The sequence below is a fragment of the Panthera pardus genome, unplaced genomic scaffold, assembly GCF_024362965.1.
Source record: "Panthera pardus isolate Hobbes unplaced genomic scaffold, ASM2436296v1 HiC_scaffold_13, whole genome shotgun sequence".
Lineage (NCBI taxonomy): Eukaryota > Metazoa > Chordata > Mammalia > Carnivora > Felidae > Panthera > Panthera pardus.
In genome coordinates, this window is record NW_026526688.1 from 41,368,462 (window position 1) to 41,382,937 (window position 14,476).

Here is a 14,476-nt window from a genome sequence, read left to right on the forward strand (position 1 = left end):
TTGACCATCAGAGACAATTTTATTGACTCACAGAAACAAACCCAAAGCCCTCTGCAGCAGCTCTGAGCTCAGACCTTGTCCTGCCACGTTTCATGGACCTACACTTGTAACACTGAGCAACTTGTCCTTCAAAGTAGCACTTCAATCCCCACAACAACCCTGTGAGGTAGGTATCACCACCCTTCCCCTCCTGAGCCAGGTTACAGATGGGGAAACCGAGGCACGAGTTAACAGAGAGCAAGTCACGTGGGAGTTCAGGGTTAGCACTGGAGCTGGAACACAAAATGACTCTTGGTTCCCACCACACGCTAGTCACCGATCACCTTGCTTCTCACCGTCCCCTCTGGTGACTGCCCGTGGCAGCAGCACAGGAATGAAACCTCGCTTTGCTGAGAGCCCCTGCAGACAACAGTTTTCTTTCCATCCAGTCTGCAGAGCTCCGGGGCAGGGGGTGATGTTCAGGCCAAAGCAGGCCGCACCGCCTCGGCGCTGTCTCCTCGCGCACGGGTGGACCCCTTCCCCAGCAGAGCCCCTGGCACGTGGCACCCGCAACAAACCAAACACAGGCCCACGGCCGATTCTTCCCGACCACTCAGTCCCACATGTGTGCAGGTGGAGAGGGGACTTTAATGGCATTCCCCCAATGGACTCATTGTAAAGAAGACAAGAAGGGTGTCCCATCCCAGGCAGCGGCCCCCAGCGGCGTCCGCTTCCGATGGCAAGCCCAGGGGTCCCCGGGGCGGTCCTGAAGAAGCTGGAGTCCTAGGCTCCAGGGCGGCCTGAGGAGCCCTGCAGGTGGCAAGGACGCAGCAGTGGGGGTGGCAGGGGGCGGTGGCAGCTCCAGCTGGCTCGCGGGTCAGGCCCGCGAGTGGTGGCTCCAGCCAGCGCGAGGCGCGGGCTCAGGACCGGCTCCTGTCCTCATGGTTCCCAACGATCATCTTGCTGTACAGCTTCTGCTGCTCCTCTTTGAACGTGTCCTTCACCTTCTCCCTCTTCAGACCACCATCCCTGATGGGAGAAAGGCTGGTGTAAGAGCAAAGAAGGCCTCCAGCCCACCCAGTCACAGCCAGCAGCAACACGCTGCTCCAAACCCAAGAAGAACCTGTCAGAAACAAAAGTACCCCGTGGCTCTCTCCCTCCCGAGGTGCCGTCAGTAGTGAGGCTGCACGCCCCAACTCCACCGTTTCTATTATAGCTCTCACTCTTGCCCTGGGGTCAGAACTCCCCACTCATGTTCAAGGCACTTTGTAATCACTTCAACCTACCAAGGAGTTTACAATTCTTTCTACCAATTTGCCCTCACCTTACAAAAGATACAGGAGGTATTCTGGGATCATGGAATGTGAGCCAAGCTTTAAGAAACACTGAGACTATAATGAATCCGCACATCTGATCTGTGGGATAAAATCTGTAAATTCAGACCCAGGGATTCTGCAAATTCATGCCAACAACAAACAAGGGGAGCTGCCACTCCTGACTTCTTCTGTGCGTGAGGGACAGTGCTGCAAAGGAAACCAAGTCACTCTCAGGGTCCTGGGCTGACAACCCTGGCACCGCCCCCCAATATCTCCCAATCAATTCCCTATACTTGGATTTGCTTCTTCAAAGTCCCACTCCCATTCATCACCCCAACTGCTCGCCTACACCCTAGAATGAGCATCTCTCACCTTCAACAACTAATGGAAGCCCCAGTCCACCTTCAGGCTTTCCACTACAGCTTTTTTCCCCCTTTGAGTTATGGAGGTGGCCATGGCAGAGAAAGTCTGGACGGACCTTATGCTGATGCCCGTACCATCTGCTGCCCCTTTACAAGCCATGGCAAAGGTAGTCACGCTGGTCGTTCTTAGGCCTCGCGGACAGGGCATGCGGGCAGTGGCAAACACTCCAGCTCCAGCAGCCTGTCAGACCGGAGTTCAAAGTCTGGCTCCACTGCTTGCTCTGTGACTGTGAAAACGGTTACCTGACCTCTCTTGAGTGCGGGTGTCCTGTTTGTAAGATGGGAGTAACAATGCTCATACTGCAGGCACCTGCTGTGAGGACGGAGTGAGCTCGGCACCTAGAGCAGCCTCAGCACAGCGTCTGGCTGATGAGGAGTGTTCGATAAGGGAAGCAATTTTTAAAAGGCCATACCTGAGAGCCATGCCATCACCTAAGAATCCACATGTCAGTATCAAATTTGAATTTCTACATTCTTTCCCCGTAATGCCCACTTTAGTCAAATGCCCTATAGAACTCACCCTTGTGCTTAAAACAAAGGGTCCTAGGGCATGGAATGATTTCCCTGAACCAGCATTCCTCCCGATCACAGTCCTGTAATTTGGAGGCTAACTATTGCATATTCTGGCGTAAGGGTCCACAACTATGGCCCGTGGGCCGAATGCAGCCTGGTAACTGTCCTGATAAAGTCTTACTGGAACACAGGCATGCTCCTTTGTTCACACAGTCTCTGGTTGCCACCACACTACGATGGCACACTTAAGCTGTTACAACGGAGACCACATGATCCACAAAGTAAAAAATTTACTGACTCTACAGAGAAAGTTTGCCAACTGCTGCTCTAATAGGTAACAAGCCAAATACAATAAAGGAAACTTCTGTCTTTCCAAGGATAGTCCAGTTTTGCCAAATGTACAAGATCAGAGAGCCCAGTGCTTCTATGAAGTTTCCAGACCAGCATCAGGCCAGCCCTTCTGAAGGACCAGGACTGCCTGGTGCTCTGGTAGACTAACACAAACCCAGAAGGTACACAGAATCAACTGCTTCAGTCTAGTCATGCTGGGCTCTGTGTTCCCCAAAGTTAGGGCGGCATGGACTACTTCTGAGTTGACACCAGGAGAAAGGAGTCAAACTGTTCACTCTCCAAGGCTGACAAGCTGAATTCTCTACAACAGGGAGAAGGCGGATTCTTTGTAAATGGAGTCAGCAATTCAGCTTCTGCTTCAGAAATTCCCATCCTGCTACACTCAGCTGATAAAACCCGGCTCTGACTCACCAAAGCAGGTCCACGAGCCCTCCCTGCCTGGCAATGGCCGATTTCACCCTATTTGCAAACTGGACGGCATCTTCATCAGTCTGTGAGAAAGAATAAATGAGACCACTCAACACAGGCTGATGTCACACAGATAGAAGTGAAGACTTCTGCATGGTGTGGGGACCCACCTCTCTGGTCATGGGAGGCAGGTACCAAACACTGCAGACAATGGCCCAGCTGGTCATCATTCTCAGCAGGTACGTTACCATCCCATATTTGCTGCTGTTCCAGAAGGCATCACCAAACTGAGGGTCATACTGAAAAAGAGTGGAAAATTGGATGGTAAGAAGTCAGTAGTTCAAACGAGGTGGGTTGTCAACAGCAACTTTTGTGAATACATCACCTGGGGCAGTATCAGTACCAGAAAGCCATACTCAGACCCCTCCATGAACACTTCTGAAATGATTCTACACCTGGGCACTATGACCTTTAGCAACACGAACCCCCTGATTGACTCAGATTTTGCTGTGGATCATTAGGGAGGACTCTCTGAACCGCCTTCCCCCAACAAACGTCCTCCTTCTCTTTGATCCATTTCAGGTTTTACTCATTCATGGGTGTATGTAGTTGTACATGTTTAAGCAGATCCAAAACCAGAGAAGAGGATTAGACACTGCCATATCTCCACTCCCCAGATTCAACCATTACCGACATCCCACCATCCTTGCCCCCGTCATCCTTGCCCCCACCATCCCGCACCCGCTCACAAACCCTATCTCCAACAATGGTGTCCTTCACTCCTCAATGCTTCTACATGTGCCTCACTCAAACAGAGACACCTTCTCACATCACTGCCAAGTTTTTAAGATCATTTCTGGTGCTCCGGACCAAGGAGAAGACAATTACAAAGCTTACGCTATGCTTCTGTAATTATACCTCTAACAAAGCTAATGATCTGTTTAAGCGGGAGGCTCTGCTCTGATCACATCGCCAGCATTCTAGAGGGAACAGGGGTGCGACGGCTCACGAGGCCACCACACGCGTGCTGCCCTCCCTGCCAAGCGGCAGGCTCAACAGAGACTTTCTTTTGCCAATGACTCTAGTGGAGGCTAAGGCTGTACTCCAGTGGTATCTTGTGGGAAAAGTGGCTGACACCGTGACCCGCAGTCTCACCAACAGAAGAAGAATTTAAGCAGCAGGTAAGCAGGGTTGGGAGAGCTGTGCAAGCTATCAAAGCAGCAGCAAAAGGAACACAGTCTTCGAAGACAATGACCGAACCGACTGTCCTGCAACTGCCAGCACGTGTCTGAAGGGCTCTCACAGACATGACACCAGACTGTAATTATAGCGCAAAGACGGGGACCAGAATGGGGAAAATTAGAAAGAGGCAGAATCTCAAGAGTTCTCCCACAGGACCTAGCTGCCACTGTGTCAGAAATGCCCTTTCTCTGCAGAAGCTCGAGAAGGAACACCAGCAGGGACGCTGTGGAGACTAAGGCACTTGACAGGCTGGGGCAGGATTTGGACTACACAATCTTTTCTAAGGCTCTCCAAGCCACTTTATGATTCTCAGAACAGAAATTGGATAATTATGCCTAGTTGTGGACTGACTACAGGAAGGAAGACATTTAGATTAAATTACAGACTCAACTAAGAAATTCAAATTTATAGAAAGCTTTGTGAGTTTATATTATAATAGCAAAGGGAAATAAAGGAGAAGAACGAGTTTTAAATAGAAGCTAATGTTTAAAAACTGCACAGAGAAACGAAAACTGTTCAAGCATAATTTTTTCCTCCATTTGAAACTGGCATCCCTTTGTATGGCCATCCCTGATCTATTACTTATGGCTTGCAATTTATAAACAGAAAGAGTTACAAACCCCTGTTAGAATCTCTCTGCAGCACTATCACCAACAGCCAAATTAAGGAAAGAGCCCAAATGTCCTTCAACAGATAAATGAAGAAGATGTGGTGTATACATATAATGGGGTACTCCTCACAATCAAAAAGAATGAAATCTTGCTAACCTGCAACATTGTGGATGGAATTAGAGGGTATTATTCTAAGCAAAATAAGTCAGAGAAAAGACAAATAGCATATGGTTTCATTCATACTTGGAATTTAAGAAACACACCAGATGAACACAGGGAAGGGAAGGAAAAATAAGATAAAAACAGAGAGGGAGGAAAAATAAGAGACTCTTAAATACAGAGAACAAACTGAGGGTTGCTGGCGGGGTGGTGGTGGGGGATGGGCTAAAGAGCTGATGGGCATTAAGGAGGGCGCTTGTTGGGATGAGCACTGGGTGTTACATGGAAGTGATGAGTCACTGGGTTCTACTCCTGAAACCAATACCACACTGTATATTAACTAACTTGAATATAAATAAGTTTTTAAAAAAAGAAAAAAAGAGAAGCTAATGTTTATGTTTTGAAGAAAGTGGTGTTACATTTTATAAGCACTATATGGATAAAATAGTTGATGTTATGTGTGCCAGCACTTTGTTTAGAGTTGATTTTCTGTTCCATGCTGGGCAGACACTGTTGAGAGAAAAACAAAGCAAAAACTCAAAATAGTAATAAATTTCTCAAAGTCAAATAATGGTTTAATTTTGGTGCAAATGTAGTAAGAGCCTTGAAATTGCTAAGATTGTCCAAATTTGATTACCAATGAAGGCTTTATAACAACTAGCAAAGTTGTAGAGCAAAAGGTTTTTTTTTTGTTTTTTGTTTTCTTTGAGAGAAGAAGAAACCTGGAGTTGGAGAGGGGCAGAGGAAGAGAGAATCTTAAACAGGCTCTACACTCAGTGGGGAGCCCAACACGGGGGATCCATCCCACAAACCTGAGTTCATGACCTAAGCCAAAATCAAGTCGGATGCTCAAAGGACTCAGGCACCCCAAGCAGAAGTTCTTAATCATAAGTGTTTGTTAATAAATTTGGGAAGGGAATGAAATTATATGTAAAATTTACATGCCTTTTGGGGCACCTGAGTGGCCCAGTCGGTTAAGTGTCCGACTTCAGCTTGGGTCATGATCTTGCAGTTCGTGGGTTCGAGCCCTACACTGGGCTCGCTGCTATCTGCACAGAGCCCGCTTTGGATCCTCTGTCCCCCTCTCTCTGCCCCTGCCCCATTTGTGCTCTCTCAAAAAATAAACATTAAAAAAATTTTTTTTTTAAAAATTTACATGCCTTTTTCTTTGGAGAAGAGCCATAACTGCCCCAAGGGTCCACGTACCCAAACTTGTTAAGAACCACTGCTCCACAGCAGGGTTCCCAAACCAGCGCATCAGCAGCACCCAGAATGGGTTAGAAATGCAAGTTCAGAAACACCCAGCAATCTGCATTTTCCCAGTCCTCCCAGGTGATGTTGACACAGCTGTAAAGAACCGATGTTCCGGAGTGAGCAGGGACAGTGAGGAAGGGCCTCCTCTAGGAACTTGTTTCTTACGAGCATGTACAGAGCAGCCCAGGATCCCTAGTACATTCAAATGCAGGACGGCATGCACATGACACAAAAACCGCTCGCCAGGTTCTTCCCCATAGCAGACACAGTTAATGGACTGTTTTCTTTCTTGAGTTCCCAGAGACAGCACCCTCAACAGGTGGCTTACGCAGCCCTGACCCATGGATCAGTTAGTTACCCTACAGCCACTGTTCATGTGCCATTCCTGCACTGGAGCTCTGCCTCCCTAGTTAAGGGGAGGGCTGGTGAGTGTTTGCTTACCCAGGAGAAACCCCTCTTCCTCAACTGCGCGAGCTGTGCTGGCAAAGTGACAGTGATTCTTTCAAAATAATGCTCTGCAAACAGCAAGCAGACCCTTGCAAAAGTATAGAGACTAAATTCTAAGTATAACTGACACAGATTTACTCATTGTTTCACCCTGATCTGAGATTTCAACGTCAATACTTTAAACATACTGACAACAGCCTGTGGTGTTTAGAAATCATAGTATTCTTTTAGAAATAGTACAATGTAAGTATTTATAAAATCAGATGGACGTGATGGGGGGCAGGAAGGAGAAAAAAGAGAAACTGACTGAATTCTATACTCCCAGGTAAGTCTGAGCAGTTAGAGGTACAAGCACCCGAAAAGTGGGGGAGCAGCCTAGACGAGCTCTTTGGGTGCATTTCATTTTCATAAGCTGTTCCTGGTACAGAAAATGACATCACAGCCCAAGATGTGGAGCTGTCTCTTCCTTCAGTGTTAAGAACACATCTGTAGCCATCCGTGCTGGCCTCTCCACCAACTGTACAAATCCAGCCGGGCCACACCCTCAACTCCCTGCGGCAAGCCTCCTCTTCGAGTGGAGTACCTTGCATTCTGGGTAGGTTTAGGAAGAAAGAGGTGATGGGGGGGGGAGGGTGGCGACAAGCAAAGCTTGTGAAGGGTCCCCCACCTCCTGAATCTGGTGGTGGCAGTGAGGTGTGGGCTCTAATTGGCTGTTCCTCATTCAGCCCCTCCCCTGCCCCTTCTAATGGGCTGGAGACTGTGAACAATTCCACGGTCTCCTCCTCCAGCACACTCTACCCACACTAGCCAAGCCCAAGCTGCTCCACTGGAGGATCAACCCACGAACCAGTGACACCAGCTTCTTCCTCCCCTTTCTCTTGCTGTGTCCCATTCATGGCATCTGCGGTAACAACCACATGTCCCCTCAGAGGTCCTGATTGTACCTTGATAGCAACAGGGTAAACTGTGGCTCCAATCTCAAAACTTCCTTTTTTGAACATCATCACTGATGTATTATTGATGCAGGTTCCTAAAATGCAGAAGAGAGTAAAATGCTATTTCTTTTGGTCCTTTACCTCAGAGACTAGGAGTTTAAGGACTAAATACAATAATAAAACCTCTTTTAATGGCTTTTCAAACAGGATAAATCTGTCATCTCCATAGCTTATGGATGAATACCTAAAAGGGATAAGCAAGACACTGTACTGTTTCTTACTCTAGTACAAGATCATTTTCCCAATTAACACACCCAGATTAGATAAAAGGCCAGAGCCACTCAGTGGACTTGGGAGGTCTCAGTAAGAATCTACATGAAGCTGAGATCCCACTGACAATACTATAGAGGGGACTCCTGCATTGGGAAAGGTCACACTATGGCCTTCAGTCCAAATTCTGAACTTTCCTGAGTGTTCAGTCCCACAACAAATTTTGAGGGGGACCGAACATTATTCAGTGAAAACAGAGAACCCCTGCAAGGGTTGGGGGACTTGGTCTGAGGTGGCAGCAGAGTCATCATCCTGCATGGCTTTCCCACCCTCCCCACCCAGAAACTCTTTGCAGTGATCGACCCCTTCTTACCCTCTGGGAAGATGAGGATGGGTAGCTTGCTTTTATCCTGCACATGCTCAGTCAGTCTTTAGAAGAGACAAATAGAACAAAGGTTCAGACAGCCTTATGTCCATCATCACCAAATGCACTTATAAAACAACCTATGCAGATGTCACAGGGGATGTCGTATACGAGTTAACAAATAACGACTATCTTTTACAAACCCACAGTCTAAATTGTATAAAGACAAAGCTTATGAAGACACAGAAAATCAGATGACTACTATTTAACTCCTACAACTATCGAATGCAGTCTTAACATCTATGTAGAGGACACTGCTCAAACTTGGGGCTACTAAAAGAAGGTGCCTGCCACAGGGCCTTGAGGACAGCACCCTCAATAAACACCTGTTACTGGACTTCTGGACTTCCTAACAGCCATGCTGGGTTGGACCTACAGTCCACCTGGCTTTACACCATCCCTGAGAGATGAGGTAAAGGGAGTCCAATGGCAGGTCCATTTGCCCTGTGGAATACCGCCTCACCTGAGTCTTGCTGCTCTCCATTCCCTGCAAAGCTCTCACCATTGCTTACACCACATCTACCTTTCTTTCAAACTTGAAAACAGAGAAGCACTTGGTTCCATTGCCTTAAGTTGGTTTTTATTTGTGATAATGAATTCACCTTGAGATTTCAGATAGCGTTAAAAGTTCATATGTTTAGGGGCACCTGGGTGGCTCAATCGGTTAAGTGTCTGACTTCCGCTCAGGTCATGATCTTATAGTTGGTGGGTTGGAACCCCGCATTGGGCTCTGAGCTGTCAGCACAGAGCCTGCTTTGGATTCTGTGTTTCCCTCTTTCTCTGCCCTTCCCTTTCTCATGCTCTGTCTCTGTCTCTCAAAAAATGAATAAACATTAAAAAAAATTTTTTTTAAAGTTCATACGTTTATCACAAGGAATAAAAAAGGTTAATTAATAGACGTTACTAACTTGACAAATGATACTAGGCTTTCTATACTTTTTATATTCCGTATTTTAGGGAAAAAAATGTTTTACTATGAAAGCAGTCTAGGCTCAGTGTAGAAGACACTATAATTCCACTGTGGAGGGATAACTACCCCTAAAATGCATATATTCTAACTGGTCTCACGGAGCAATGGCATTTCATTGATTTACCTTTTAGCCACCAGGTGGCGATCTTTCACTTCAGAACGCTCGAACCAGACGTGTGGGCAGGCCTTCACCATGGCTCTCTGAATCACACCCATGAGTCCCCCGTGCACTTGACCCACCTAACCTCACACAAAGGAATAACTGGGAGTGAAACCATCCTCACACAAATCCCCCACTCTGTGGAGAAAGCCCCAGATCCCAAAAGGAAAGTACCGCGACCTCTCACCCTCTAACATTTTACTGATCAACACGTTTCTCACTATAAAGACACCATTGTTAGACTCCCTGAATCTTACATTCGCCTTTTAATCAGCCAAAGCAAAAATATGTAATTGAAAACACAGCTGAAAGCCCTAAAAAGAACTAAACTGAAAGCCCTAAAAAGAACTAATGGAGCTGAGCAATACCTTGTGTAAAAATGCTTTCCCTGGGCAGATTGTCCAATGCCCTTGAACCCAGTCCTTTCAAATCCTTCCCTGTCCTTCACCCCTTCCCGTGGTCTACCTAAACATCCAAAGTCTAATCTCCAACCGCACTCAGTTACTCTGATCAGAATACTTCCTATCAAAGTACCGAGGAGTTCTCAAAGCAATAGAAACAAAGGCTACAATCTATGTTGGGGCCCACATGTAAAAACATGGCTCCATGTTTACACCCTTAGGTAAGAGATCTATGAAGGGACCAGAAGCGTCCTAGCCCTGAGCATTCTAAAGTTCTTACTTGCCCAAGAAAGCAACAGAAGAAGGTCTTACCATGGCATAGTAGCCATCACTGGCCAAAATGATGACATCAATGGGAGAGGTGTGATTGGCCACACAGATGCCACCGTTTCGAGGCCTGTTTTCCCTGTGTTTAAAACATATGCAAAGCAACAAAAATCCATGGGAAACCATTCATGTGGAGCCTGCTGCCCCCCTCCTCACCAGATCCAGCAGCTCTGAGAGCTCAGAAGAGCCCCCGTGGGCTGGCTGCAGGTAGGTTGTGTTTTGCCAGTGCCATTTCCCTCCACATCATACCAAGTGACCTCACCTGTCATGGTAGGTAATGATGGCTGTCAGGGCTCGCACGCAGATCCGGTAACACATTAAGTGAACATGTTTACTCAGGAACTCCTTAAACCTGATACAACAGGACAAAGATTTTTGTTTTTATTTTACGCAGGGGAAGGCAGGAAAGTTACTGACTCTAACAATGTAATTATCATGCCTACAGTCCTTTATGACTGCTAAGTATTTTTATAAATATTGGTGGATATGATAAAACTACAATGTAATAGTGTCTTTATGACTGCATATGAGGACACAAAGAAATGAGGAGAATTGCTTAAATTCACCTAAGTTAATGGGTTTAGAATTTATAGCTCTCAAATGTCCACCACAGGTGAGTCTCCTCAATTCTCTTCCTTCCCAGCCAACACCTAGAGGCAGGGCAAAGGACAGAGGGTCTGACCTCACCAGCCCAGGGAAGAAGAGAGCCAGCTCTCGAACTTTCAGATGAAACAAATTTCTCTTAAAAAAAAAAAAAAAAAACAACACGAAAAAGCCCTACCTATATTTCTTATCCTCTTACCAATTTATCAACACAGCAGAATGCTCAAAAGTAAACAATGTGCTGTAAAATCTGCTGGCACTGAACTCCACGGCTGTGAGGTTCCTCCCTTCAACACTCTTCCCAGAGTGTCAGAGGGCAAAAGAACACAGTCACAGATCAAGACTGATGAAAAAAAACAACAAAAAACCCACAACCTTCATGCTGATGCCACTGTTATCACTGGCTTATCTTATCTATCGAAGATGCTGTGGATGTGGCTGTCCCCAAAGGAGTGGCCTGGCTGGAGCCACCATTTGTGGACATGGACTCACCTCCCGTTTGGCAGGTATCCCACCACGGTTGTGCCTACCACCAGAAGGCTAATCCCAGTGAAAGCAAGAGCTATCCTGTAAAGAAGAAGACCCATGAGAACACAGCACACAAATCCTTGCACTAAGGACAGAATCAAGAATGTGAAAATGAAAGTGGGCATCACAAAACCACCCCCAAAACCTGATCACCCAGGACCCATCTAGATAAGAGCTCCATCTAGAAAAGTGAGCAGGCCTATCATCACCAGAGAGCATCTGAATTCCAAGCTGCCAGTGAACTGTGGATTTGGCTCTCAGCTGACACGACCTCCTCAGGCATCAGGCTGCCAGAATGACGATGGAAAAGCCTACTGTTGGCTGCTGTGCCCTCAGGCACCTGCTGTCCTGCTGTCTTACCCTTCCCTTTGGCTCTGCACCCTGGCAGAAGCACAACTTCTCTGTAGAGCAATAGGAAGTAGAGCCCGAAGGTACCAGGAGCCAGCAAGGCGTACTCAGAATAGTACATGCTACAGAAAAACGGAGAGATCAATGTTGCCTCTGTATTAGAGAGGCACACTTATAGGAAAGAATTAGCCGCGCCCAGGGAGCAGTAATCAGAGTACACCACGTTCCCTGGTCCTGTGTTTAGTCCACGTAGGCGAGCAGTTTGATTTTAAGAAACCCAACTATTTCTGTCTGATATGCAGAGAATCCAAGGGCCTCTAAAGGATAATCACCAGTGTACCCTTCCAAGGGTCGGACAGACTGGCCAGTGACACAATCATACCATGATCCTTTCTAAAACGGGAAAGCAAAGCAGGGCGACCCAGGTAGGTCAGTCACACCTCGGGCTTAGAGGCAGAGGCTCAGGCCTTTTGTCCCCATGAGGCCTGCCCTCACCTGAGTGGCAGAAGGAAGCAATATCGAATCAGCACTCCTAATCCCCATAAGACCGTGAGCCGAAGGCTGATGTACTGGAAGTTATAGTTGGTTCTGCTCAGCAGGTTCCAGGACTCCAATTCCTCTGCTGAGAATCTCTTTGTCACCTCATCATCCATAATAGTCTCCATTCCTTTCCGGCAAAAGTAGAAGATGTCAGAGAGCTCAAACTCTGGAGTATTATCCAGAGCCTTACTACTACCACTTCGACGGATTTCTTTGATCTCTTCTTCCAGCGAAGTGGGATCTTTTGCAATGATTCCTGCAAAAGAGAACACCCCTGTCAAGCAGCATGTTGGGAGGGTGCACGTTAAAAACATTCAGAGTCCACATCCTCCCTCTGATACAGTGAAGAGTATGTGTGGAATTACAAGCACTCAGGAACATAGACGGTTTGGGATAAGGAGTGAGAGCCAGGCTTACCATTCGTATAGGGCTTGTAAAGTTGGTGGTTCTTCTCCTTGGCGCCTCTCTCCATTCTCAAGGTGGCCCACTGTGGGGGGAAATGGCAACACAAGGAATGAGACCCTTCTTCACACAGTGAATGCCGCCATTTCCATCCCGGAAAGTCCCCATCCTGGTCACCTGAGATGGGACTGTGGCTGAGAAAGCACCCGCTCTACAAGGAAAGTCAAAGCCTTCTCCTTCTAGAGCAGGCCCCTCCTTGACAACAAGGAGACAAAAGTTAAGTTATCTATAGCAAAGGCCTGAGGACACCTGGGTCTGTTTCTCAGGCCTAGGTTCTCTCTGAATCTTTGTCTCCAGGATACTGAAAGAATTCACCAACTGCTGATACACAGACCTCTTGCATTTCCTCGTCACTGCCAAACAGCAGCTATTCACAAACAGTAAAATCAAGCATCCTTTAAGCGACTGCCTACCACTTGATGCTACGTACCTCCCAAATTATTCCAAAAGCCACAGTTTTAGTTTTTGAATATTAAAAAAATCTGTATGTCTAGACTGTCCATCCACCTCTAAGTAGCCTTTTAATAGAAGGACCCCAAGACCTGACATAGAAGGGCCTGAGAGTGGTTTAGTATTAAACAAAATCACACAAAAACACTATTTGGAGGGGCACTTGGGTGGCTCAGTCAGTTAAGTGACCGACTCTTGATTGCGGCTCGAGTCATGATGTGAGTTCGAGCCCCACGTCGGGCCCCCTGCTAACAGTGTGGAGCCTGCTTGGGATTCTCTCTCTCTCCTCTCTCTCTGCTCCTCCCTCTCTCTCTCAAAATAAATAAATATACATTAAAAACAACAACAAAAACAACACTGCTTGGAGGTTTAAAGAAAATCTAGTTTGACACCTCTGCTAAGTCCTTTAATCACCTCACTCCAACACTCTTTTCCATCTACAAAATAAGACTGATAGGATGTCAACCTCCTGCTTCATGGGGTCACTGGGATCAGATGAGATCATGTATATGACAGAGGTTGGGAAACTGCAGACCACCCTAACTGTCCTCATTGCTACTGAAATAATAGCGGATTCCAGAAACGATCTAGAAAAGAAGCCTCTTCCTAGAGCCTCTCTTCTTTAACATCCATCTAGCCAAAGTCAGCGAGCCAGGGTCTCTCCTGCCACCCTCATAACGAGAAGTGGCAACAAGCTCACTCTCCCTGCCTGGAATGTTAGTGCTACACAGAAAGCTATGCCCATGACCAAAGAAATAGAACAGATATTTTAAAAGGTGTCTTTTCAAACTTCAGTTTCCTCAGTTACACAAGCTATCATTCTGTGACACAGCAAAACTCACACGGCCTACAGCGCCTGGTGCGGACTCTGCTGGCAGAGCCACGCATAGTAGGAAGGCTATGCCGCGTGGTCTAGCAGAGCCAAAGGCAGGACACGAGTTTCTTCGGTGATCTGACCTCATGTGGAAACTTCTTAAACAGACAGCTTAGAGTCACCCACTCAAAGAGGGGTCTAAGGCAAGAAAACCCACATCACCCATTTTCTATACATCAGGTATTTAATTAGCACTGATGTTTTCTGGCTCTACGCATGGATGATCTTTTCTAGAAGAAAATGTAAATGAAGCTCCTAAAATGGAGGAAGGTGGATTCCACCTGTGAAGTCCATCTAGGGAGAAGATGAATAGGGGCAAGAGAGCTTAGAACAAGCCTGACATATACAGACACAGGTTGCTCAACCAGAATTTAGGCTTTTCCATTTTGGTCAAGACTGCATGCGTACAGCAAACATAGAATCAGAAAAACTTGGTTCTATAGGACAACTTTGGTATTTAGACAAGGTTGCAACAGGCAGGT

At 46.8% G+C, this 14,476-nt stretch overlaps 1 protein-coding gene across 2 annotated transcripts in view; it reads right to left on the reverse strand.

The window, feature by feature from the left end:
- GPAT4 (glycerol-3-phosphate acyltransferase 4) overlaps window positions 1–14,476 on the reverse strand; it is a 33,473-nt gene continuing 18,997 nt past the window's right edge. The window contains exons 3-13 of one of the 2 annotated variants that reach the window (XM_019440694.2): window positions 12,626–12,695; window positions 12,164–12,464; window positions 11,285–11,359; window positions 10,452–10,541; window positions 10,175–10,268; window positions 9,426–9,541; window positions 8,281–8,336; window positions 7,647–7,732; window positions 3,160–3,288; window positions 2,993–3,072; window positions 1–1,008 (exon numbers count right to left, since the gene is read on the reverse strand). In XM_019440694.2, coding sequence (XP_019296239.1) covers window positions 900–1,008; window positions 2,993–3,072; window positions 3,160–3,288; window positions 7,647–7,732; window positions 8,281–8,336; window positions 9,426–9,541; window positions 10,175–10,268; window positions 10,452–10,541; window positions 11,285–11,359; window positions 12,164–12,464; window positions 12,626–12,695 — 1,206 coding nt within the window. In that variant the 3' untranslated portion in view covers window positions 1–899. The remainder of the gene's footprint in view (window positions 1,009–2,992; window positions 3,073–3,159; window positions 3,289–7,646; window positions 7,733–8,280; window positions 8,337–9,425; window positions 9,542–10,174; window positions 10,269–10,451; window positions 10,542–11,284; window positions 11,360–12,163; window positions 12,465–12,625; window positions 12,696–14,476) is intronic. The other variant, XM_019440697.2, reaches the window with a different exon arrangement.